Source organism: Vombatus ursinus, unplaced genomic scaffold (genome assembly GCF_900497805.2).
Source record: "Vombatus ursinus unplaced genomic scaffold, bare-nosed wombat genome assembly UNPS02014785.1, whole genome shotgun sequence".
Classification (NCBI taxonomy): domain Eukaryota; kingdom Metazoa; phylum Chordata; class Mammalia; order Diprotodontia; family Vombatidae; genus Vombatus; species Vombatus ursinus.
This window is the reverse complement of record NW_020954563.1, coordinates 10,029,803-10,056,798: the sequence shown is the minus strand read 5'-3', so window position 1 is coordinate 10,056,798 and position 26,996 is coordinate 10,029,803. Positions and strand designations below refer to the sequence as shown.

The window sequence follows — 26,996 nt, the reverse complement described above, 5'->3', positions numbered from 1 at the left end:
AGAAAGGCTAAGAACCCCTGCCTTAGCCTGCGGGCAGGGCCCACTCACCTCTTGGGGTATGCCTTGGCCATGAGGGCTGATCGTCTTGGTCCGAAGAATGGTGCCTGCTACTCAGGCTCACATGGAAGCAAGAAAATGTCTGCTTTGAACCCGGGTTGGACAGAACTCTGCGTGAACAATATTACACCAGGAACATGGCTTTAATCAATGCATCTTTATTTGAGAGGTGGGGAGCTAATCCATTCCAGGCTGAGATCTGACCTCTGGGGAGGGAGGGGCAGGGCAGGCCTCTGATCCCACTGGGTTTCAAGGACCTAAGATTCAGGAAAAAAAGTTTCCTGCTGCTTTTCTGGTCATCTGAAGGCAGTCTTAAGCTGTGAGAAGGAGAGAGAGGGAGTGGAAATCTGAAGAAAGCAGGGAGAATCCAAAGCCATTCACTAGCCAGGCCCTGCCCCGCCCTGCATACACACACGGGCAGTATAACCACGTTCCCTCACACTAGATAGGGGTTGTCTAGGACAGCTACTCCAGCGGCCACCCCACCATCTGCATATTTCGTGGATTTGGTACGAAGAAGGTGCCCCACATGCTTGTTCATCACCAGCGTCTTCCCTTGCCTGCAAAGGGAGAGGAAGAAATACGTGTTGGCAGGAAACCAACAGTTGTAGGATGAGGGGTGGGGGAATGTGTGCTGGGGAAAGGGGAAAGGAGGAAGAAGCTGGCTCCAGAGGGAGTAGTGAGATTAGGAGTAAAGACACCTGGTTCTTGTTCTTTGCCTCTGGTAAAGTCCTCAGCTTTCCACAGTTCCTTTAATCACCTGAGAATAGTAAAGACCAGCTGCCTTCCTTTCATCAACTCCCTTAAGATTCCCTCCTCAAACCTGCTATAGCTCCCCCTTCCCCGACCCTCTCACCGGAAAACCTTGCCTCATGTTTTAGTAAAAACAAAAAATGGGAGGCCACTCATCCAAAGTTCTGTCCTCTCCCCCTACCTCCTCATCTCACATCACCCAGAAGATTTCTGCCACTCCCGGCCCTTTCACCCCTGTCTCACATGAAGAGGTGGCTCTTCCAAGGCTGCCTCTATATGTGCACAAATGATCCCATTCCATCCCATCTTTGTCCCCTCCATCATCCCTACCCTCTCACTTACCTTCAGGCTCTCCTTGTCTGTTGGCTGCTCCCCTACTGCCTACAAACAAACATGCCCTTGTCTCCCAAACACAGACAACCTTCATTTGATTTGTTCATCTCCACTAACCATCATGCTATATCTCTGCTTCCTTTTGTGGCCAAACTCCTTGAGAAGGCGGTCTGCAATGGGTGTCACCACTTCCTCTCCTCTCGCTCTCTTTAGCTCTCTACATTCTGGCTTCTGACCTCATCATTCAACCTAAACTGTTCTCTCCAAAATTATTAATGAGCTCTTAAATGCCAAATGCAGTGGCCTTTTTTCAAGCCTCATCCTTTTTAATCTCTCTGCAGCCTTTGACACTGGTGATCCTCCTCTTCTCCCTGATCCTCTATTTTCTAAGTTTGTGACACCACTCTGTCCTGGTTCTCTTGCCTATCTGACTGCTCCTTCCCTGTCTCCTTTGCTGGATTTCTGTCCATGTCACATCTAATAATGATGCGTGTCGCCCAGGGTCAGTCCTGGGCCCTCTTCTCTCCTATATACTATTTCACTTGGTGACATCATCAGTGCCCGTGGAGTCAATGATCATCTCTCTGCTGACGATTCTCAGAATTATCATGCTTTAACCTCTCTTCTGACCTCTAGGCTCATATTTCCAACTACCTATTAGACATCTCGAACTGGATGTCCTATAGATGCTTTAAACTCAATACGTCTAAAACTGAACTCATTATCTTTCCCCCTAATTTCTCCTCCTTTCTGAATGTCCCCATTATTGTCAGGAGCACCACCATCCTCCCATTCACCCAGTGTGTCATCCCGACTCCTTATTCTCACCCCCAACATCCAATCTGTTGCCAAGTGCAATCAAAATTTTACCATTCCAACATCTCTGGAAGACGTTCTCCTCTTCTGACACTGCAGTCCCTCATCACCTCGTGTCTAGACTATTGCAAAAGCTGCTGGTGGGTCTGCCTGCCTCAAGTCTCTCTCCACCTCTAGTCTCTCCTCCACTCTGTTGTCAAATTGATCTTCCTAAAGCTCAAGTCTGACTACCTCTTTCCTCTCCCCTCCATTCAATAAACTCCAGTGGCTCCCTATTAGCTCCAGAATCAAATATAAAATCCTATGTTTGGTGTTCACAGACCTTCACAACCTAACCCCATCCTACTTTTCTGGGCTTCTTACACTTAGTCCCTTCCATAGTCTGTGATCCAGTGACACTGGCCACCTTGTTCCTTATACCAATTACTCCACCTCCAAATTCCAGGCATTTTCACTGGCTCTCCCCCATGCCTGGGATCCCCGCTCTCCTTATCCTCCACCCTTTGCCTTCCCTGGAAGTCCCAGCCAAAATCCCTCTTCTGAGAGGAGCCTTTCCTGTTCCCCCTTACTGTTAATGCCTTTTCACTACTGTCTCCAATTATCCTGTGTATAGCTGTTTCTACACAGCTGTTTTCAGGATGTCTCCCCTCCATTAGACTGTAAGCTCCTTGAGAACTGGGCCTCTTTTTTTTTGCTATTCTTTGTAACCTCAGTGCCTGGTACATAGTAGAAGTTAAAAAAAATGCTGATTGACTGACTGACTAACTGATGGCTGACTCTCTGGAGGGGCAGACCACGGACCCAAGAAGCAGCTTACTATACCTTTCATCCCCCTTCATGCCACTCCTACCCACCTCCTGGTGGCCTGGGCCTGCCATAGGCACCTATGAAGAAACAGAATGACTCCTGACTAACCAGCAGGACATCATAAATTGTGCACCCCCGGGGTGCACCACTGCACAAGAGACTAGGTTCCAACTCTGGTCTTCCTGTGTCCACCTGGAAGGAAGTTGTGGTATGGAGGGGTAAGCCTTCACACTGGCTCACCTGACATAAACACCAAAGATGCCCAGCTCTGAAATGCACTGGGTCATCTGTGCAGGTACCCCAGCTTGCAAGAGACAGTTCCCAAAGGGCTCAGGCTCAATCTTCTCCATGAGAATGTAGGAGGCTCTCTTCTCACTGGCCTTTAGCTGCTCCAGGGTTTGTGCTATCGCCTCCCCATACAGGTTGTTTCCTAAAACAGAGCGCCCCAAAGCCAGTTACTCTGGGGACCTCAATGGCTCCATTCCCTGTCCCCACACTGCTGGGGCCTCAGGCCCTATCAAGTATTCTCTAGCTGTTGCATGGGCCAAGCTGACCCAATTTTGAGCAAGCTCAGCTCCTACCTGAGTGCTTAGCTCATTGGGGCTGGGCATCCTATCAGTTCAGTCTAAGAAGGCTACTCTAATGGCTTTCATTGGGAGCAGGAATGATGACAGGAGCTACTTTCCTACTTATGGTGACAGAGAAGGGGAGATGAGAAAGACCCTTCCATAGTATCCTTGACACATGGTCACCCAACCTTTGCTTAAACACTCCTAATCAGCTCAGCATCTCCTAGGGCAGTTCTTTCCAGTGCAAAACAGTTCTAATTATTTAAAAATTCTTATGTCCTGTAAGTGCCACCATCCTCTCTCTAGGACAGCTTCTCACCTAACAAACCCTTAGATGCTTGAAGACAGTGATCACATTCCTCCTAAGTCTTTTCCAGCTATAGAACCAACCAATCCTTTTAATTCTCCTTTATGTAACTCCACTTCTGACAGTTCCCTCATCTGTAGTGTGCAGGATACCTGACATCATGCCCTAATAGTGAGGCTCTAATGAGATAAGGATGTGAAACACCTGGCAAACTTTAGAATGCTCTACATGTTCTACTACTCTTCCTTCTCCTCCTCTATGGTCTCTAGGACCTTCAGCCTTCTGATCACCTTCCTCTGGCCATGGATCTAGTTTGTCAGTGTCCTCCTTAAAATATGGTCCCCTAAAGATGATATTTGTAACTCATGAGTCCTTTGTCAGTATTAGGGTAGTGGGAGGGAAAAAAATTACATGTATGTATAGATAGATAGAGGGCACAGGGTGAGTTGAAGATGAAGGGGTGATATCTGGAAAATAAAATTAAGGGGTGAAAGAGGATTATACTGGGAGAAGGAGAAAGGGAGAAGTAGAATAAGGTAAAATATCTCACACAAAACAGACAAGAAAAGGCTTTTACAGTGGAGGGGAAATTGGGGAAGGTAAGAGGGAATGAGTGAATCTTATTCTCATAGGATTTGGCTTAAGGAGGGAATAACATACACAATGGAGTATGGAAATCTATCTTACACTACAGGAAAATAAGGGGGGAAGGGGACAAGAGAGCAAGGGGTCAATAGAGGGGAGGGCAGATTGGGGGAGGGGATAATCAAAAGCAAACACTTGTGAGGAGGGACAGGGTCAAAAGAGAGAATAGAATAAATGGGTAGGATAGGATGAAAGGAAATATACTTAGTTTTTCACAACAGGATTACTATGGAAGTGTTTTGCATGACTACACATCTATAACCTGTACCAAGACGCTTGCCTTTTCAATAAGGGTGGGTGGGGAGGGAGGAAGAGAGAAAATTTGTAACCCAAAGTTTTAAAAACACATGTTAAAAATAAAAAAATTAAAAATTAAAAAAAAAATATGGTCCCTAGCATTAGAGTCAATACTAATTAAACCACCAGGACAGAGGCCTAACAGCCCTGAACACGATGCTGAAGGTCATGGCTGTTTTAGTGGCTATTTGCACACGGTGGGTTTGTGGTTCCCACCTACGTAAAGAACAAGGGAGGACCTGCCCAGCATCTACAACACCATCCCATGGATGGGCAGGGCAGACGGGGGCTTGCTCTCTGGCACTAGGAGAGCCCTTTGAAACTCAAAAGAAGTAAATGTAGGACAAGTACAAGTGAGCTGAAATCCTAGGGAACTCATTCCCTCAAGAGACAGTCTAGGCTGAAGGTATAAACAGGCTCAAGCAACATTTAAATTAATCCCCAAATGGCAGACACATAAGGGGTTCTATTAAGGCTAATTAGAATGTTTGGGTGATGTTAAAACTTCAAGTGACATCAGGGAGGAGAATGCTGACCTGCCCCCTGGGCTAGAGGGACAACTCTGGTCCCTAGCAGCCAGAGGAAGCCTCCATTCTTTGGGAATGTGGCTGTGTTCGGGAACACACGTAGCAAGGTTTGGCCTCTCCTTGTATCAACAGGAAGGAGGAAACAAGGCCCCAGGATCTGGTGACAGGAGGGGACCCCTGAGGCATGGCATGGGGGTGCTGCTGGGGAAGGGGGAGGTGGTCAGCAATGGTTAAGGCCTGAGGTCCCACTGCCTGCTTCCCTCACTGGGACATCCTAGAGAAAGAGGGACACTGGCCACCTACCTCCACCCTCCCTTTGGGGCTTCAGGACAAATCGGTCTGGGGCAGCGATGGCTTCCATGATAGCACGGTCACCTTCTTCGCCCTGGCATGAGGCAATGGACCCATCATTGGCAGCTGTGGTGTTATGGATCTACTGTGGGGGTGGGGATGGGAGCCTGGCCAACACTAAACCAAATACCAAAGAGAGCTGGGAGAAGAGCCCAGAGCAGATACTGGCACTGGGCCCCCCAAAGGCTACGTGGCCAGGAATGGAGGAAAGCCAGGGCTAGTTCCTTGGGCTAGCTCAGGGCTGCCCGTTGTCCTTCCTGAGACAAGGCAGAAAAATGAGCTTCATGGGGACAGTACCCCCCCCCCCTTGGCACCAGCACTAGCAGGGGCCCATTGCTCTATGCAGTGGGCACAGAAATAGCAGCAGCTGTAGAAATTCACCACCTTCACCGAGCAGGGGTGACCCTGACTTAGCCCTGCCCCCCTCACAGACTGACCTTGGCCACAGCTCCCAGGCTCCTTCTCATACAGTGGGGCTGTCCCACCAAGATGTTAGCCCTGATTTACAGCACAAAGCAGGCCTGACCCTGACTACAGTTCCCCCTCTTTCTACTAAGGAATTTGTCACAAATCCTACCCCAAAGAGCCCAGTTTTCCCCACCAGATCTTCCTCCTTCTTGGGGCCAATTTCATCTCAGGAGAGAGAATAGGCTGGAGGGCTCCTGGGAGATAAGATGCCCTGGGTGACTATTTACCACATCCAAGGAGTACAGGCCTGCAAATGTGGCCCGCAGGCGGGCCACAGCTTCCGGCTGGTCCGGTATCAAGGTCTCCAGCACCCCTGGGCGGCTTAGCTCCTGCTGGACCTTCTTGGTCCCAACCAACTGAGTGGCTACATCTGGGCACTTAACAGCACACGACCTCTCCAGGAGCAAGCGAGCTTCCCAATTCTGCAGCAAAAACGGAAAAAAGGGTTCCAATTTCGCCACTGTCCATCCCAGACTGCTGTGATGGGGCAGCTGCTCTGGCTTCACATGCAAGACAACCGGGAGCCTGCTCCAGCCTCCACAAGCAACACAACACAGGAATCTTACAACCAAGGGCTTGGTGATGCTTTGACAGAATCAAGAATGTAAGAATTAGCAGGAACTTGTTAGAGTTAATTTAGTCTTTCCTCTATTCCTATCTTCCTCTGTGTCATGGGCTATCCCAGCAACAACACCCTCTCCATGCCAGTCCTCTCGCATATAACACAATTACACTGGTATTTCAATTAGGCACAGCCTATCTATGCGACAAGCAATTGCTGGCACACAGACCAGACACAGAGCCTTTGAGAAGGCTTCTCACTGACTTTGTCACTCAGACTGTACGTGTCTCTAGCTCCCTAAATGCTCGGCTTCCTTGGCATGGAATGTAGGTAGTTCCCTAAGGAGTCACCCTTTCTCAGTCAGTTCCCTGAGGACTCGCCCTTCTTTACCAGACAAAAAAAATCTTTAGGCATGCTCTTCCCTCCAGGCCCAAGCCTGGCACCCCCTGGCTTCCTGCCCAGCAGATTTCCCATTCTCTAGGCAGTGTGATCCAGTTAGAAGTGGAGGTAAAGACACTGCATTTGGTTTTCCCCTCCCTCCATATATCCCCCAACAACCTATTTATCCAATGTATCCAGAAGGCCCTGGGTAACCCTCTGACAAACTGCAGGCCTGTTGCAGTCGTCCTGACTTTCCCATCTCTGATCCGGTCAGCCTTCAATCTGAGGCAGGGTTTCCTAACTTTTTCATGGACTCAGAGAATTTCAGGGTTGGAAGGGGCTTTAAACATCCTACAATCCAATTCTCTAGTTCAGAGGAGGAAACCAAGGTCTAGAAAGGGGAAGGTATTTGTCTAGTGTCAAAGAGCAAGTTGGTGGAAGAATTAAAGTGACAACCCAGGTCCTGAACTCCTTTGTATGACAAGCCCTCAATTCTGTGTCTGTGTGTTTCACATGCAGTATTATCTGCTATTAGCCTGGGCCTATCTAATATTCACTGTGATCTCTGACCCATTCTGTGGCATGCCTATAAATATGAACCACCACATGCCTGGGGAGAAATGAGTCCCACCATTGCCTCAAGTGGCCACAAAAGAGGAGAGAAGGCCTCCGAGAAGACTGAAGAAGAGAGGGACATTGATGCCCAGCTGCTCCAAAAGGGCATGGATGAGGTGCTGTGAACCCCTCAGGCTTCATATTCAGGGAAGCAGAAGGAAGGAAATAGATTTTTTTTTAGATGAGGAAGAAAAGGAGCCAGAGTGGGGAGGGGAAGCACATAAGAGCCAAGTGGCTATTAGGATGTGGTGGCAGAAGAGCCCCAAGAGGAGGGGACAGAACCCCAGGCCAAACTGAGGCTGGATGCAGTGGTGTATTCCTGGGAACAAAACAGTGGTTTAAGCCCAAAATACCAACCTGGGGGCTGTACTGACTGGGCACATAGCCGTCACGGAAGTAGACCACAGCAATCTCCTGGCCATCCCTGGAACACAACGTAAAGAAATCTTTTTATGTTAATAAGTAATGGTAGTTAAATGATTGAATTAAATATAACCTATGTCTCATGAATCAAAGAGTCTGGTTCCTTAAGAAAGCTAGGTTGCAGTGTCATTTACATAGCAAAAGCCTGGCTAGGAGTGAAGTGGAACCTGTCTAGGTAAATCCTCATGACATTACATGTCTCCCACTACAAAAGGCACAAGTAGACTTGGGAAAGGAGGCTCGTTTCAGGCTAGTACAGAAGGTGAGCTAGTCTAAGAAGAGAAAAGAAGAAACTGGATGCACCAAGAACCATGGGGGAACAAAACAAACAGGTCAGGTAAATCAAGGCACTGTGCCACTGCTAACTGAGCAGTAACATGTGAGGATGGTGACAAGGTGTTGGGACCTTAATGCTTAAAGTACCCAGGACGAGGCTGAGATGGATGAATCATCACAGTCCTGTTCAAAAGAGACAAAGTACAACCTTCTGCACTTGGAACGACTTCTTTTTTCCTTTACTTTTGCTCTACTGTTTGGTTTATCTATGTAAGTTGATAAATGACAGAAGTAAATCATGAATTAATTTCAGTTCAACAATTGCTTTCTGTATACAAAATGCTAGGATGGACAATGGGGATAAAGAAGAAAAGTAACACAGGCCACATCTTCCATGAGCTTATGGTCCAATATGATGGAAGACGTGCACACAAACAAACATGACGTAAAGGAGAATGGGGAAGAAAAAAAACAAAGGAGAGAGCCAGACAACATGCCCAAGGAAACTAAAAGAGGGAGAGATCAGTTTTAGTTTTACAGTTGTTACAATCAATGGGTCTTGTCAGTATAAAAACTCTGGTATAGGATTATCTGAGGGAAATCCTTAGAAATGAGGGATTTCCATAGGGATTCATGGCTTCCCACTCTTAAAGGTCACTGCCTAAACAAGTGGCTGAGTTAGTTCACCAACGAGAAGGGCAGAGTTCAGGGGGGAACTAAGTAGCCTCTTAAAAGACATGCTCCAGGGGGGCAGCTAAGTGGCGCAGTGGATAGAGCACAGGCCCTGAAGTCAGGAGGACCTGAATTCAAATCCAGCTTCAGACCAAACACTTGACACTTACTAGCTGTGTGACCCTGGGCAAGTCACAACCCCAACTGCCTAACCAAAAAAAAAAAAAAAAAAAAAAAAAAAAAGACTTGCTCCAACACTCAGAGTGCCAGGCACATCCTCCATTGGATCCTTCCTCTTGCATGACTGCTGAGACATGGAGGTCAAGAGACAGAATGTAGGAGCCTATGTGCAGTGTATACCGGCTTTGGCAGGGTCAAACAGGGCAGTGCTAAGGACATTCTCATTTATGGGTGAGAATACAGTTGTTAGCATTATTGTCCAACCCATCAGAAACCTACTTTCCTTGAGTGGACGACATTGTGGCTGGCACACTCTTTCCTACGGAGGGTGAAGGGGATGTGGGTTTTCCACAGTCCTCTTTACCTTCCCCTCTTAGGAAGAAGCCCACCTAAGAACTTACACAAACAATTTCCGGTCTTGGGCCAAAAATCCCGTTTCAGCAACATCTTCAAAACTTCGACGAATCACATGGATGTTCCTGAAAGAAGGCATAGGTCACTGGGAGAAGCCCTGGACTGCTGATGCAGACAAGGTCCAAAGGGGTCACACTTACCTGGCTAATAGGTCATGTTCTATGTAGTGTTGGTCAAATACATTTCTTTCCTCTTTTTTAGCAATGACAAGAACCAGAGCCCTACAAAAAGGACATTGAAGTTCACAGATTCCATTTTCCTTTTGTTATACCTCCCCAATATTTAAGAGGTGAGTTAACTTCCCAAACTGAGACATATCTTTCAACTCATCCAGAGTTCTATTTATGAGGTTTCTCAACATATCATCATTGGGAGCTTCCTAATATGTCCTGATGCTAAGACCCATATAGTTATTCCATAGTAGAGATGGGGAAGGCCGGGCAGGAGTTAGATCATTTCCGAGGCCCTTGTGTTACTTGCAAATCACCTGGGGAAAAAGGAAGGGAAGGATAGGGGTGGTGGGGCAGGTGGAACACCTACAGTTTGGGGTCCCTAGGGATAGGGTCTTCCCAGGGTGAGAGAGGAATGAAGATGGACTGAGGCTGGGTCGTCGAGCTGCCTCAGGAGCTCCACGGGCTCCAGTATGACTGCTTGATACTTGGTTCATTTGCCTAGATCCTGACCCCTGGATGCTCAGTGCTTTGGCCTGGGTTCCCTTGTCTCCTCAAATTCCTGATGCCTACTGTCTGACTTCTGAAACTGGACCCATTACCAGCCTGAACCTATGGGACTCTTCTTAGCTGGTTCTCCTGGACTTCAAATCTAGGCCTTCCTGATTTTGTCACTATCTAAAGCCTGGTGTAATACGGGGAATGTTAGCCTAATGGTAGGCCCAGGTGAAAACAAATGAAAACAAGGTTGCTATTTACTCAATCCTGTGACAGTCCCAAAGACAGGCCACAGTATTTACCTGATAGCCAGGAGGAACTGTAGATGTGCTTAACAATATGTTCTCTGGCCATGGTGAAAGGCCCTGGGCCTCCCTCTTTTTAGGAGAAGGCAAAGGCTGGTGGCCTTATGGGTTATAAAATGGAAACATGTAGGTTGTGTAAGCCAGCATGCCATCTCATCTGACCAAGGAAAAACGTTCTAGCTGTGGAGGTCATTGGCAGGCAGTGGAAAACATACGGAAAAAAAAGAGATGAATGGGAAACAAGGAGAGAAATAAGATAAGAGGGGCAAATGGAAGAGAGAAGATAGCCTGTTGAAGGCAGTAGGCTGCCTACCTCCCCTTCACAAAGTACTGTTTTCCCAAAAGGTGAGTGCTCTTTTATGAAACCAGACAAAGAATAATGCAAATAAAGGTTGCTCTATAGCTGAGAGATTATGCAAATGAATTTTCTCTTCTCACTCATGGTTTCTGCTGCTCTTGTCTTCTCTGCACAACCTCCAAATTCCCAAGCTCATCTTTCTCTTGTCCAAGACTCTAAAAATAGGATTTAACAAATTCTTTTATATGACAGATTATTCTGAAAGACCACTTCACCAACAGTAGCCTTAATTTCCTCAAGTGTTAGAGAGGGCCTCATGAACAATAATAATGGTAATTGTAGTACCACCCTCTGATCTCTTAATCATTCTTGTCAAAAGATCAATCAGTGTAATAAACACTCACACAATATTTTGGCAACTCAAATGGTCTGGAAGGTAGGTAAGAACCAAATGAAAACAAAGAAAGTAATGCAAAATAAGTACTCAAAACAAACGGTCAAAAGCTCAGGCATTAAAGCTCCTAGGGAAGCCCTTCAGCCCTCATTCAGGATCTTTCTACTCTTACTTTATACATAATTCTAATGAACTTGTATTTCTGGCTTGCCACGGCAGATTAAAAGCAGCAAACTCTAAGGGCATGGATTCTAGATGCAGTTATAGCCAAACAGAACTATTATAGAGTAAACAAGATGTTATGGAATCCAGAAGCCATAAGAAAATTGGGTATAGGGACAACTAGACCTGAATAGTGACACTTGCACCACAAAAGGAAAGAGGGGAGGTTTTCTGCTTTGACTCTGACTCTGAATCACCATTATGTGGGGACAGGGTGGGAGTGGGGCGAGACAGACTGAGAGAGGACTTGGAAGTTTGCTAGCAGGCTACGAGGGGAAATACCAGTTAACTGTTGCTAAGTGGAGTATTCAGTTCATAGAACCTCAGTTAGAGGCCTCAGAGGTCATCTGGTTCAATCCTATCTGAATGAGAATTCTTTCTACTACAAATTCCACAAATGTCCATATCTCCAGCCTCTGCTTAAAGACCTTCAAGGAGGGAGAAGCCATTGTATTTCTTTGGACAACTCCCACTGTCAGAAAGTTTTCCTTCAGCCAGAACTTTAATCTGCCTCTCTGCATCTTCCACCCACTGTCTCTGCCCTCTGGGATTAATCAGAACAAACCTAATCTCTCTTCTACAGGCCAGTCCTTCAAATATCTGAAGACAGTTATGTCTTCTCCAACTATCCTCATGGCACGATATCAAAGCTATCCACCATTTTGGTTACCCTCTCTAGACACTTTTCTGCTCATTCATGTCCCTGTTAATTTGTGGTACTCAGAAATGAAGCCGATATTCCATATCTGGTCCACCCAGAGCAGAGTACACTGAGTGGACTATTACCTCCCTAGTCCTAGAACTATTCCTTAGAGTTGTGGAATAAATGAGGTGCTGCTGTCTGTAACTACCCTCTTCACAAAACCTCTATAAAGATACTGCCTCCTTCTCTCATCCTTACTTGGATGAACCGTAGAGTTCCCATGCTTTGGCAATGCCCAGGGCCAGTCCCTTGCTGGGATTGTTGGAGAGAATACTGGCTGCTTCCTTAGTTTTGCCCAGGACATTAAGGATGTGCCTGTAGGAGGAAAGACAAGGGTTATAATACATGCCTGGGGAGTGCCTGACGGTCTGCTTCTCACTAACTAGTCACTCTCCTAACAGCACTGCTACATCCATGCAGGCTGCTGAGTAACTCAAAGCATTATAGAACCACAATCCTCGAGGGCTCCAGAGAGTCTTCCCCAGCAATTTCAGCCCATGGTCTCTTCCTGCTGAAGGGAGACCTACCTCACTGTTTATACCACACACCTCGGCAGATTACACACTATCGCATATGAAATGAGAATATAATGTGTTTACTTATTTTTTAAAAAAACCATCCACATGAGTGTTATTACGCAAAGAAGTCCCCTGGGAAGTGTCAAACTGATTTCACTGAGGCCACTGCTGCTTTGGAAGCTGCTTTCAGAAAAAGCCCAAAATCCTTCCTTTTGGAACAACCTTAACAGTGGCAAATCTCTGTCTTGCAAAGGTAGAAATAGCCAAAAACTATGCCAAGTGGAGTCTAGCCAATAAGGTGGATCAATTATTACTACTTAGGCATAGAAACCAGCTGTGGTTATATAGTAGTCAAACAAGAGAATGCATATAAAGTATTTTGCAAACTTCAGAATGCTCTGTAAATGTCAGCTGCATTTATAACTTAAGTAATGAGGCTGATTCTTTCATTAGATGGCTTGTAACCTGACACTGAAGGCAGTTTCTAAGGAGGAGTTCCAAGCATGTTTTGAATTGAAATAAGTGCACAGCCTCCCGTGTGGAGCTAGTGCTTACAGGACAACACTCCTTCAGGCGTGTGGGCTCTGGTGGGATTGGGAGGGCTATCAGTCTCCTTGCCGCACCACTGCACAACATCTCTTAAATCTGGTTTGTGCTTAGTTTTCCCCAGGCAAACCGAAAGCTCACTGAGGTCAGGAGTGGTGGGTTCTCTTGTACATCCACAGCGCGTTGAATAGGGCTAGGCACAGAGCGGTCCTCTCAATACAAACGTAGAAACAAACTGAATCCTGAAAATTTCACTCGGAGGTATAAAGAGAGGCTAAAGAGCTGGATACATGGAAACCCAGGCCTGTCTTTGTGAGCCAAGGTTGTTCTTTTCCTCAGGTGTGACTGAAACTCTCTCATTGCAGCCAGTGCTCTCTGTCTACAGCAGGCTGGGTCTCACAGCCCTTTGTGGATGGAGACACCTTAGGTCTGCCTTGTGGCCTAGAAATTCTGGCCTAGAAGTGGCTGCATATCAAGGGCTCACCGATGCACAGCTGGGGTCTTGGAGGAGAGGCCCCCAAAGCTGGCAGAAATGGTGTTGATCTCGATTTGTTTCAGGACCGGGGGGCCAGCTGCACTTCGGTTAAACATGTAATCAGAGCGATTCAGTCCTAGAAACACCGTCTGCAGGAGGGAAAACAAAACGCCGAGGACAGCTGTCACCAGGAATCTGTGTGGGCACTGTCAGTAAGCAGGGGACCCGGACCTGTTTCCATGGGGCTGCATCACTACAGGACAGCTCTCAGAGAATCTACCAGAGACCCCACGGGAGCTCATTAACACTTTTCAAATCCAATGAGACAGCTTCTTGGTTCCTCCCTGTCACCTCCACCAGATAAATTCAAATGAGCTCCAGCACCCAACAAAAGGCTTTAGTGGAAGAGAAAAGAGGCCCCTAGGCCACACTTGGCAGTGGGTGTGGTGGGGTCAGGGGTAAGGCAGTTAGGCCGGTAAGTCACCTGGGCAACGCCCTCTTTCAGGACTTGTTTGTAGATGCCAAAGAGCCGAGCGATGAAGTCGTCTATTTTAATGGTGCTAGAAGAAGAAGAAGAAGAAGAAAGCAGTCACTCACCACAGATTAAACGCCAACTACAGCCTTTTTCCTATTTCCACCAACAATCCTTCCCTGATGCAGGGCTCTCCATATAAAGGATCTAATTCTCAGGATGTGTATCTGAGGCAATAAGAAGGAAAAGCTATCTCTGTCCTGCTACAGTTTAAAAAGGGCTTAGGAAGAACTACACTGGATGATGATGATGATGATGATGATGACAATAGCTAGCATTTATATAGCACTTTAAGGTTTTCCAAGCGCTTTACAAATACTATCTTCTTTAATTCTCATAAAAACTGTGAGACATACAGATGAGGAAACTGAGGTAGACAAAGAGGTTAAGTGACTTGCCCAGGGTCACAAAACTAATAAGTGTCTGAGGCCAGACTTGAACTCAAGTCTTTTCCTGCTTCCAGGCCCAGCATTCTAGCCACTTTACTGCCTAACTGCCCCTCACAAGAACCTGGGGGTAAAAGTAAGTTTGTTGTACCATCAGAGCCAAAATAGCCTTTCCAAATGATCTCCAGGCCTAGCTCACATGTTCTCCCATGGTGACTCAGTTCAGGTGGAGAAGAGACAGACTAAAAGAGCAGGGTATCACCCAGGTTATCATCTACTAGAAACCCACTGCCCACAGCCAGGCTGGAGACCCTGCAGATCATTCTCATGGGAAAAATCCCATCCCAGAGTTCAGGGAAATAAAAATGTCCCAAGCACTACTCTGCCCTCAGAGGCACAGAGAGGTAACTCTTGTCCTCATCAAGGGGACATTATTCTATTTCTATGAACTCCCAGGACCTGCCTAGACTTCATCTTCCTGGAATCTGGACAATACAGGAGGGTTAAGGTGGTAGAAAGGGTGAGTTAGGGAAGCAGGAACACGTAAGGGAAAGGAAAACCATTACAAGAATGGCCCACATTAACAATGGTGGAAATATATTTCTATCTATTTATAGGTCAGGAACTGTACAAAGTCAGACCACTTGAGCTTTGGGGAATGAAGACAGGTTCCTTCCTCCTGCCCCTTGGGAGAAAAAGAGAAAGACTCATAGGAGAAAAAAGGTCAGATGCTCTTGGGGTTGTGACAGATTACACACGAACCTTGGGGGTGGGCAGGCATGGGTCTGGGTTGTACTAAAGCAGGGCAGGCTGTGTAAAGCAGTAGCAGGGAGAGCAGAAGTCAACAAACCAGAGCATTTCTTAACTGGGGTGAAATCTGGCAAATCTAATTGAAAATAGTGGTTATGTCACTCACACCCAACTTGATTACAAATGGGAATGCCAGTCTTCAAAACAAGAAGTCAGTAGCCCTGGTGAAGTCACAGTCCCTGTCCCGACACCCTGCACATCTCCCTCCCTTGGCCTCTATGTCTCCCACCTGGAAGCCCTGGTACCTGGAGAGAGTCTGTTCCAAGAAGGCTGAGTCTTGGCTGACTGTGTCCACGAGGAGGTTGAAGTCCACTTGTACCTCATAGGCTTGCTCCAGAAGCTCTCTGGGTACTGCGGAGGGGAACAAGGTGAAGGGGGCATAACTTACAATCTAAATAGGAAAAGATGACAGAAGACAAAACAGCTTATTAGCCTTTCTACACTCATGGATATGATGCAGGCTGCAGAAGTATCTCGTGCACAAGCAGGACACCCACACCAAGCCAAGACCTCTCAAAGCTCTAGTTTTCTGATCAATGGAAACTGTTCTATGGGTCTTGCTCTACAATAAGGTATTCCAGCTACAGTTAGTCCAAACTCAGAAACAATTCACATATACTAAAAGCCACTGCCACCCAACCATGCACCATGGTACCCACATCTCTGGACTTGCATTTCTAAACTGTCAGACCCTGGTCCATTGAGGTGCTGGCCCTTTAGGATTCTGAAATAGCAGTGATGACCACATCCTCCTAAGCCTTCACACCTACAGTGGTCTTCAAATTGAGGACAGTGGCTTGATCCCAAGGTATAGTAAACAAATAGAGGGAGGGAAGATAGGTCACATCCCACCCTCCCACTCCTCATAACCAATTGTGGTCATAATCATATCATATCTGTTCAATATTCCTTCCCTCCGCCTACTGCTATAGCTTGCTTACACTGGCTACAAGAGGCATAGCCTCCTCACAATGGGAAAAAATATACCCTAACAAGACGTAGGCACCAGCAGCAGCTGTGTAGGCAAATTTCTAGCACCTCCCCCCCATCCTTGTCTCTCATTACCACAGTGACAAGTTCTCGCCATAGAAGCCGGCGAGTAAGCCCTTTTCCTGGCCCCCAACACACAAATATCCATGATTCTCATTTTTAAGGGGCAAAGAGTGATGAGCAGACACAAACCTTCATTCCCCGCACCTCTCATTCCAACTTCCCTTTCAGTCTTGGGCACACCAAACATCTCTCTGGTTGACTATCCAGGTTCCCAAGTGTGGCTTTCTCCACATCTCCTTGTCCCTTCGCTCTCTCACCCCACCTTCAATCTTTGCTGGCCACTACCAGTCTGTTTGTTTGGGTTCTTGACTGGGCCCCCTGCTTTCCAGACTCCACTTCATTGGCTTAGTAACCAGTCTATTCCCTGCTTCTCAATGTGCCAGGGCCATTCTCCCACTCTCCTGACTTTGCCCTTTATATACTACCCTTCACCCTCTCCTCTTCTCCCAACTTTCACTGAGCATCCCCTAGAAAAAGAAGCCCTGATCACTAAGGCCACGTTCAAGGCTTAGCAACACCTAAACAGGACCCAAACAGTCAGGGAATGTGAGAACAGATTACCCCAACCTCACATATCTACTGGCAACCATAAGCTAAGTCAACAGCAAATATTTGGTCTCTAGCCTGCATATGATCAAATTTATATAATCTATTCCTGTCTAGGCATAAGAATCAGAGGGCTGAGATACTCTCACACAAAACCGAATACTGGGAGCCATCATGTCCCACCCCCCCAGGCACCCCACTAGAAGTTAGCAGAATTTCCTTCACCAGGGTTCACCAGCAAACGGCAAACCATACATAAGCCATGCTTACTGCTCTGCATGCTGGCTCAAAGCTGTCCAATGAAGAGCTTTCCATTTCATCAAAACCTCTAGTTATCAAGGACTTCTGGTGGCCTTGGGTCTGTCAGCTACCACATCAGCATATGCAAAGCCTGTGTTGCAGCAAACGATCCATCCAGTCAGGAAAACAGAAGGCCTCTGAGAGTTCCTATCATCCCCTGGCACCTGCAGGCCATATTATCTCTCAATTTCATAATTCACTGTGTCCCAACTCACACCTATGACATGATTTTCTTCCTAGAAGACATTTTCACCAGAAGGGCCAGTTTTTTCCTCTTGCTCTGATCCTCTCAGAATCCCAAATCCACCCACCCATTCTTCAAGAATGACCTGCCTCATTTTCAGATGAAGAAATTAAAGCTATCACTGGCCTAAATGTAAATCAAAACAACTCTGAGGTAACATATCACACCTATCAGATTGGTTAACATGACAAAATAGGAAAATTATAAATGTAGGAGAAGATGTGGGAAAATTGAACACTAATGCATTGTTGGTGGAGCTGTAAACTGATCCAACCATTCTGGAGAGCAATTTGGAAATATACCCAAAGGGCTATAAAATTGTGCATACCCTTTGACTCAGTAATACCACTTCTAGGTCTGTATCCCAAAGAGTTCATACAAATGGGAAAAGGACCCACATGTACAAAAATATTTATGGCAGCTCTTTTTGTGGTGGCCAAGAATTGGAAATTGAGGGGATGGCAATCGATTGGGGAATGGCTGAACAAGGTGTGGTATTTGAATGTGATGAAATACTATTGTGCTATCAGAAATGAGCAGGTGGACTTCAGAAAAACCTGGAAAGACTTCTATGAACTGATGCGGAGTCAATCAGGAGCAGAACCAGCAGAACATTATATATAGTTACAGCAACACTATGCAATGACTAACTTTGATAGACTTAGTTCTTCTCAGCAATACAAGGATCTAAGACAACTCCAAAAGACTCAAAAATGCTATCCACATCCAGAAAAAGAACTGTAGAGTCTGAATGCAGATTGAAGCATGCTATTTGCTTTCTCTCTCTTTTTTTTCCTTCTTTCTTGTGGTTTCTCCCATTGATTCTAATTCTTCTTACAACATGATTAATGTGAAAATATGTTTAATATGAATGTATATGTACAGCCTATATCAGATTGCATGCCATCCTGGGGAGGGGGAAAGGGAAGGAGGGGGAGAAAATTTAGAACTCAAAATCTTATAGAAATGAATGTTGAAAACTAAAAATAAACAAAAAAGATTAAAAAAAATAAAATAAGAATGACCTGCCTCCATAGCCTCCTAAGCTCCTCAGCCTGGACCACCACTCCCATAACATCTCCCACCTCCAAAACTCCCTGTTCTCTATCCTGTAAATACAAGGAGAGCTTGCTCCCACTTACCTCCCTCAAGCTGGTAGAAAGACTGACCACACCAATCAGCCTTTCAAGCAGTATCTGATGCTACAGAACAACCAGGTCACAGTGTTGCATCAATTTTGTTATAACCCTAACCAGTCATCTGCACAGATGATTCCCTTTCTCCATGATAAATAATGGCCTTGACCTCTTGTACTTCCCAGATTTCACCCTTTCCCCACATGGAAGTATTTGTCATAGACATTTCCTTAAGGACCTAGAGATAACCCAAGTCCATCTAAAAGCTCCCTCCAATGGACTTAGAAATATTATTCTGTTTCTCCAGGGAGTATCTCCATATAAAATACCAGCTATGGCTCTTTACTTGTAACTCTGAAACACCAGCACTGTCCCCCTCAAAAAAAAAAAAAAAAAAAAAGAGGACCTCTAGGAAAGACCCCTTCTTGTACTATAAGTGGTAAATCAAATGACCTCTTGCATTGAAAATGACCCTGTTTTCTACCAGCGTCTGCTCTGGCAGGTCTGGCTTGACCCAACTCTCCATCCTACAGCTCCCAAGATGCCCCTCCAATATTAAACGAATAAGATTAAGACCTGGGCCATTAGGGTATCCTGTTGCTGCCATGATTTAATTTAATAAATATTTATGAAGTACCTACTGTTTATAAGGTAATGTGTTACCTATCACAGTGACCTGGAAAGGCTATTATCTGGAGGACTATACATAAGAACTGGTATTTGTGCTTCTAGGCTTCCAAAGGCTTTCCATGGCTACTCCCCAACCAAATGCTGATTCCCAACTTCCTAGGAAATATCCTACTCTAAGGGGAGGGGGAATAAGAATTTATATACTGCCTACTATGTGCCAGGTGCTTTTTTTTTTTTTTAACAAATATTATCTCATTTGATCCTAAACAACCCTATGAGGCAGGTACTAGTATTAGTCCCATTTCATAGTTGAGGAAACTGAGGCAGAGGTTAAGTGACTTGCCCAGGATCACGCAACCAGTAAGTTTCTGAGGCTGAGTTTGAACTTGAGTCTTCCTGATTCCAGGACCAGCACTCTCTTATCCACTGTACCACCAGCTCCCCTAAAAGGGAAGATAGTATTCTACACAGATCCTCATTGGCTCTTTGTTCAAATAGTCCAGTCTGTGGGTAATTCACCTCTGCCATTTGTGGCTCAAACTTTCTGTTTTTTTTTTTTTCTGATTCTGTGGATTGTGATTCCACTCACATCCACTTGGTTTTGTTGACCCTGTGCTCTGTCCGCTTCCCAAGCCTTTCAGTTCCCAGCTTATATCATCATTATGCTGCTGTCCATCACTTTGCTTCAGGCCCTGCCCTGCCTTTCACCCCATTCACCTCATGTAGATATAACCAACACGAGTGCTTATGTTTTACTGATAGTTCCCTTCTATTCCTGGTGTCCGTGGGCAATAAGCTCTTCTCAGCCAGGCCACTGCTGCTCCCTGCTGGCCCTGGCAAACCCTGTGTAACCAAAGAGTCTTACACAGCCAATTAACCTTCTGTATGCTAATTTCCAATTTCAGGCCATGATGCTGACCCTCTCCCCAAGGCCTTCTTGTACTCCAGGTGGAAGGGGGGTAGTGGGGGGTGGGAGAGCTCCTTGATCTCACTGTTAGAGCTTCAGAAGAGAAACATAAACCGAGGACAGTGAGTTGGAACTCAGAATGGGTAAGAGAATCAAAGATCAGGTTACGTTCTCAAGCCAATCTAGAAAAGCCCATATTTAATCCATTATTAGTTGAATAATAATATTAATATCACGTCTATGCAAAAATATAGTTCTAGTTACAAACAAGTTTATAAAATCTTCTAAAAAGTATATTCACAACTTGGGGCTATCTGTATTAGGAAACTGGTAAGAATTGATAAGGCTTTAGTGAATAATTCACAAAGCTGAAGGAGTTTAGCACTGGAATGAATGCGCATTAGCTGTTACTTGAGGGTAAAGAATTTGGCATCAGTCTTCAAACTTCAAGCTGAAGCATTTTACGAGGGAAAAACTTTCAAGTGTTACAGGTTTACAGGGTAGCTTGGGCGTTTAATTCTGGAATAAGCACTGATTTATGAGAATTCCACAGTCCTTTCCCATCTTTAAAATTCTACCTGGAACTCACTGTTCCCAAATGTGTCCTGTCAGGCCCCAACAACATCCAACAGTCTCATGACCTACAACTCCTGCACTCCCACACAAAGGTGCTATTGCTGACAATACTCTCTCTCTGGATAAATGGATACGCTGACATGCGCAAGCATACACACACATTCCTTATCCCTCTGTCAGTTAACTTTCCACAGGAACAAGTACAGGCCCTCAGTGGCCTTCATCAGTAGACCAGTGTCTGCTGACTGGAGGAACTAAATCTCAGGAAGGAAAAAGTTTTGTCCTGTCATGGCTTGTGGCTCAGAGAAGCCCCAGACCTTGCAATTGGATCAATGATATTACCAGCCTCCAGCGGCTGCTCCACCAGCAAAGCAGCCAACATTCTTACCCCAGGCCACCACCCTCCTCTCCCAGACAGGACTCAGCGTAGCTTACATTAGAGGAGCCGGGGTCCTGCTTGGTTCTCATCAGCACTCCCTCCATCAAGGCCTTGTCCACGGCCTGCCAGGCCAGCTCTTGTAGCTGCTGTTCATTCTGCAGAATGCTTTTCCAGCTGGTTGCCATCACCCCCACTAGAACAGGCAAGAGACAAAGTTACAGAGGCTCCTGAGTCACCAAAAAACCCTATAGAAGGGCTTTTGTATTTCTGGGGGCAATTGGGGTTAAGTGACTTGCCCAGGGTCACACAGCTAGCAAATGTCAAGTGTTTGGTCTGAGGCTGGATTTGAACTCAGGTCCTCTGACTTCAGGGCTAGTGCTCTATCCTAGTGCACCACCTAGCTGCTCCTGAAGGACTTTTGTATTAACTCATCTTCCGTGGAGACAGTAGGATGTGCTTAAACAGCACTGGATTGGGATTGGGAGTGAATGAGAGTCCTTGATTTCACTACCTGTGTGACATGAGGCACACTGTGCTCCCTCTGTCTCTGCCTCAGCCACACGATGAGCAAGCAGGTTGAGCCAGATGAACTGCAAGGCCCATTTCAGCTCTAAAGCCATGATCCCCAAAGTTGTGTAACCTTTCTACATTTGGACTCCTGCTTAGAATGGGCAGGTGGTAGAGTACTGACTGACGGCAGGAAAAGCAGAGACCAAGGTCTCAGGTCTGCTATTTTACTGGCTCATTTACTCACTGGACACTAGATGTGTCAAATCTTGACATGTTTACCTTCATAACATCTCTCAAATATATGGGGCAGCTAGGAGGCATAGTGGATAGAATACCAAGCCTGGAGTTGGGAGGATCCAAGTTCAAATCTGGCCTCAGACACTTACTAGTTGTTTGACTCTGGACAAGTCATTTCACCCTGTTTGCCTCAGTTTCCTCATCTGTAAAATAAGTTGGAGAAGGAAATGGCAAACCACTCCAGTATCCTTGCCAAGAAAACCCCAAATGGACACACACACACACACACACACACACACACACACACACACACACACACCCCTTTCTTTTCACTTAGCGACTTTAGCTCAGAACTTCATTACCTCTTACCTGGATCACTACAAGTCTCCTATTGGGCCCCATCTTTCCCCACTTTAATCCATCTTTCACTTAGCTGCCAAAGTGATTTGCCTAAAGCTCAGGTCTGACCATGCTACCACACACATATTACACCCCGCCCCCATTCCAGTGGCTCCCTATTACCTCTAGGATAAATATAAAATCCTCTTTTGGTCATTTAAAGCCCCTACAACTTGGTCCCTTCCTATGTTTTCAGTCTTCTGATACTTAACTATCTTCCATCCACTCTGTGATCCAACTGCACTGTCCTACTTGCTGTTCCTCACACAAGATATCCCATCTCCGAGCATTTGCTCTGACTGTGCCCTATGCTTGGTATGCCTTCCCTCCTCACCTGTTTCCTGGTTTGCCTGGTGTCAAGACTCAGCTCACGGGGACGTTCCCTATCCATTTATCCCCCAAGTGTCCAGTCCCTCCCATCTGGGAGTATCTTCCATTTATATTATATTTATCCTGTAGGTACACAATTATTTGCATGTTGTCTCCCCTAGTAGATTGTGAGATCTTGAGAGCAGAGAATCACATTTTTGCCTCTATGTCCCCAGTACTTAGTACAATGCCTGATACATAGCATTTTAAAATGCTTGTTGACGGACTCTGTGACCTTGGGCATACTACCTCACCTCTACGGACCTGTTTTCTTAATTTCATCTGTAAAGTTATAACAATAAGCTTGCATTTGCCTATACTTCACAGTTATAATGTTGTCACACGTTATCTTATTTGGATTGGACAAAATTATCTCTGAGATGCTAACCAATTTCTATGATTCTTAGTATCTATATAGGAGGAAGCCACTGAAAACACCCATATACAACAGAAAAACGGGACAGAATCTTAGCACTCTATCTTTTCAAAATATTGTTGACCCCTGGTATTTTGTTGTTTTGTTGATTAGTTGTGTCCAACTCTTTGTGACTCCTCGCAGGATTTTCCTAGCAAAAATAATGGAGTGGTTTACCATTTCCTTCTCTAGCTCATTTTACAGATGAGGAAACTGAGGTAAACAGGGTTGAGTGAATCATCCAGGGCGACACAGCTAGCAAGTGTCTGAGGCCAGGTTTGAACTCAGATCCTCCTGACTCCCGGGCTGGTGCCCTATCCACTGCACCACCTAGCTGCACGTGACCCCTGGTACAGGTACAGAACATAGGATTTACGGTAGTCCAAACCTCTCATTTTACTAATGAGGAGCCTAAGATCCAGATGGATTTTGTGATTTTCCCAAGGCCATGCATGTATTAAAATAACAGAGCCAGGATTCAAAACCAGGTCCTCAGATTTAAAATTCAGCATTTCCGCTGTGACATTACGACTTTTCATATTTTCACATACATTACCTAACTTGATTGAGAGATGATTATCCCCACTTTACAAATGAGGAAACTAAAGATGAGAGGTGAAGTAACTTGACTAACATGATAGAGCATATTGACAACAGAGTCAAGATGAGAACCCAGGTCTTTTGACTTGGATGCTCAATTGCTCCAGCTCTTGTCTGCCTACACCCACCCACCCCTGCTCCATCTACTTACCTGACTGGAGGTCAGAAGAGAAGGGGGGTCTGGCTTCCTAGCTGTCTTGCTATTATTTTAAAAAGGCTCTAACTACTCTAACTGGGGCACTGCTCTGCCAGCCACTGCATTGTTAGTTCATCAGAGTGGTTACCGGGAGGCAGGCTTTCTTCAATCCTGCCCTGAGGCAGACGGATGGGCACCATGTCGAGGCCTGCTTCATAGCAAAGTCAGACATGTTCGGGGCCATACCTCTCCGGGTAACAGTTTTGTATTAGCTGACAGTTCTTGGACCAGGGTTGTACAGATAGAACCTGTTACTATATTTGTACCTCCTTGGGTTTTCAAGTGTATAGGAGCTGCGGCCTCAAACTGTACCAAATATATCTTCATTCAGGAAAATATGCAAATGATCTGATTTAGTAGTTTTAGAAAACACATAATTTAATTCGAACTAAACAGTGTAGTCTTGTTCAGGGACCATCCAGATGATCCAGGCAGATGGTTTTAGAAATGAAGAGCTTTAAAGATATAGATGTATAGGAACTGGATCTATTATTTCATTAGCATAGTGAACTCCAAAGTAAAGAAATTCCTTTTACTGATGGGGGAAGGAGTGGAGGAAGAAGGAAGTAGGAGAGATAGAGACAGATAATAGAGGGAGAAAAGATATAGAGAGAAGAGAAAGAGAGAAGAAAGAAAAAAGGAAAGAATGAAAAGAGGAAAATGGAGAAAGAGAAGAGAAAGAGGAAAGAAAAGGAAGAAAATGAAAAAAAGAGAAAGGACAGAGAAGAGAAGAGAGATTATCTAGCTTTATTAATGGGGAGGGAGTTTTTAAGTACTTTGGTAAGAAAAATTACTACTGCAGTATACTGGAAATTCAGATTTAGTGAATGAGTATGTATGTTTCTGGCTCCCTTAGGGTTTGGGCTCCCAATTAATAATAAACCATAAGGTCCACAAAGCACTGCCCATCAACCCCACCCCATTCCCTCAAAAAATCTGTAAGGTAGATATTACAAGTTACCACTTGAATTTTACAGAGATGAAGTAATCTGAAGATGATCACAAAAGCTACTGTCACTGTTCATTCAACAAGCTTTTATTCAAAGCTGCCAAGTGCCAGATGAGATGTAGCTCAGTTCAGGCTCCTTCCTGGGAGCCAGGAAGACCTGGGTTCAGTATCTGTCCTTCACAGCCTAGCACTAACTTACCTTTCCAATCTTGTACATTACCCCCCTTCACACCCTCTTCAATCCAGCCAAACTGAATTTCTATCTGTTCCTCAAAAGACGTGCCATCTTCTCATCTCTTGCCTGGAATGCAATTCCTCATTTCCATGCTCCAGAATCCCTAGATTTCTTCAAAGATCTGCTCAAATCAAGATCACCTCCTACACGAGGTCTTTGTGGGAATTACCTTCTATTTATTCTGTAGATACTAATATACAGACATATTATTTCCATTGAATGTAAGCTCCTTTAGGGAAGGGACTTTTTTGGTCTTTGTGAAGGGCAAGGGGAACAGAGAGAGTGACCCTGGAGTAGTAGATACAGAACTGGCCTCACATACTGGCTTTCAGGGCCTCAGACAAATTTAATATTTTAAGTCACAGATGAGTTGTAGTGTTGCCATCAGGGATGGAGTCTCCACTCTGGGAATTCCCTGTGGGGGTGAAATCATAGTTCTAGATGCTCCACTTTCCCCACCTACTAAAAAAAAAAAGTGCCAGGTACTTTGGATACCAAAGATGTGGAAAAAATGGAACAAATATAATAATTTCAGGAGGGGGGAAGGGAAACTACCAATTGAATATGCCTATTGTCCAGACAAAGATCTGCAGTTAGATGAATAGATCTGAACTTAGGCTTCCTGACTCTAGGACCATGAATAGCAGCATCATATTTCTACAGGGTTTTAAGGCTTAAAATGTTTTTTCCCTCTCACAACACCACTGTGCAGGAATAAAAGGATTATCCTTCAAATTTCTCATAGCACCTTGCCTGGCCCTCCCTCTGCCTTTATCCTATCACTACAACAGTAACCCTAAGTTTTAATATATTTATTTTGACTACATACCTCATCTTCTATCTTCACCTCCTCCTCTACCTCCTATCAGACTGTGAGATCCTCAAGGACAAGAACAATGTGGTACTCTTATCCCCAGAAAGGAGCAAAGAGGAGTGAAGTGTCCCTGTTTGTTCACAGGAAACAGGACGTGGAGCTGGAAGAAGCCTCAAATAGGACTACCGAGTCCAACCTGTCATTTTGTTTTACAGATTAGAAAACTCGGGCTCACAGTAGGAAAAAAGTGATTTGCCCATGGTCACATAGAAAAGACAGGATTTGAACTCAGATCCTGATTCCAAACCCTGAGCTCTTCCCTGGGAGTCTAAGAGTACTTAAGTCCCCATTGTGGAAAGAAGCTGCTGGGGTACCCCAGTGGATGGGGTTGGGGAGGAGAGAGGGATAAAGGAAAGAGGAAGAGGTTGGGGAATGAGGATAAAGCAATGTGGGAGTGGAGGGGGGAAGGGAGAAGTGTAAAGAAGGGAAAAGAGGGAGAGGAAAAAGGAGAGGAGAGAAAAGGAAGGAGAAGGAAAGAAGGGGAAAAGAGGAAGAGGAGGGGAAAGGAAGGACATAGGAGAGGGAAGAAGAGAGGTGGAAAGAAGGGGGGAGGAAAAGGAAGGGGGGAGGAAAAGGAAGGGGGAAGGAGGGCGAAATGGGGGAGAGGGGAAAAGAGGGAAGGAGAGGAGGGGGAAGGAGGGAAAGAAGGGAGGTGGGAAGCAGGGGGAAGAGGGGCAAGGACGGGGCGGGGGAGGGGAGGATGAGGAAGGCGGGGGTGGCCCGGGCAAAGGGGCGTGGATGTCCTCGGGTTCAGGGCCCCACAGCCGCCTCGGGGGACCTTTGGTCCGAGGCTCCAGCCCCGTCCTTCCCCTCGGCCCAGGAGTTTCTTCTTTCCGCCACGCGAGCTCGGATCTGGGCCGCGAGCCGGCTCCACCAAGGCCGGAGCCCCCACAGACCCATCGCCGTCCCACCCCAGCTCCCTCCCCGGAGCCAGCCGAGAGGGATACGGCCCCTCCCCGCTCTCTGAAAGAAGTCTCCTGGAGCGTGTCCCTCGCAGGCCACCATCCCGGCCATCCCCTCACTTACCCTAGCGCTCGCACAACCCAGGCCGCAGCAACTTGGCTTCCAGCGCCGCTCCAGGGTGGGAGGCTCCCTAGCCCCGGAAGGGAGGGAGGAACGGAGGAGAGGGCC

At 46.0% G+C, this 26,996-nt stretch overlaps 1 protein-coding gene across 1 annotated transcript; it reads right to left on the bottom strand.

Moving 5' to 3' along the window:
• Positions 1-199: 199 nt before the first annotated feature.
• On the bottom strand, positions 200-26,996 carry GSS (glutathione synthetase). Its single transcript, XM_027867157.1, has 13 exons — positions 26,892-26,996; positions 21,138-21,274; positions 15,556-15,701; positions 14,067-14,142; positions 13,592-13,731; positions 12,242-12,358; positions 9,594-9,674; positions 9,441-9,518; positions 7,846-7,912; positions 6,158-6,352; positions 5,415-5,496; positions 3,007-3,196; positions 200-617 (listed from the first exon to the last, which is right to left on the bottom strand). Exons 2-13 carry the CDS (start codon positions 21,264-21,266, stop codon positions 494-496), a joined length of 1,425 nt encoding a protein of 474 aa, XP_027722958.1. The 5' UTR covers positions 21,267-21,274; positions 26,892-26,996; the 3' UTR covers positions 200-493.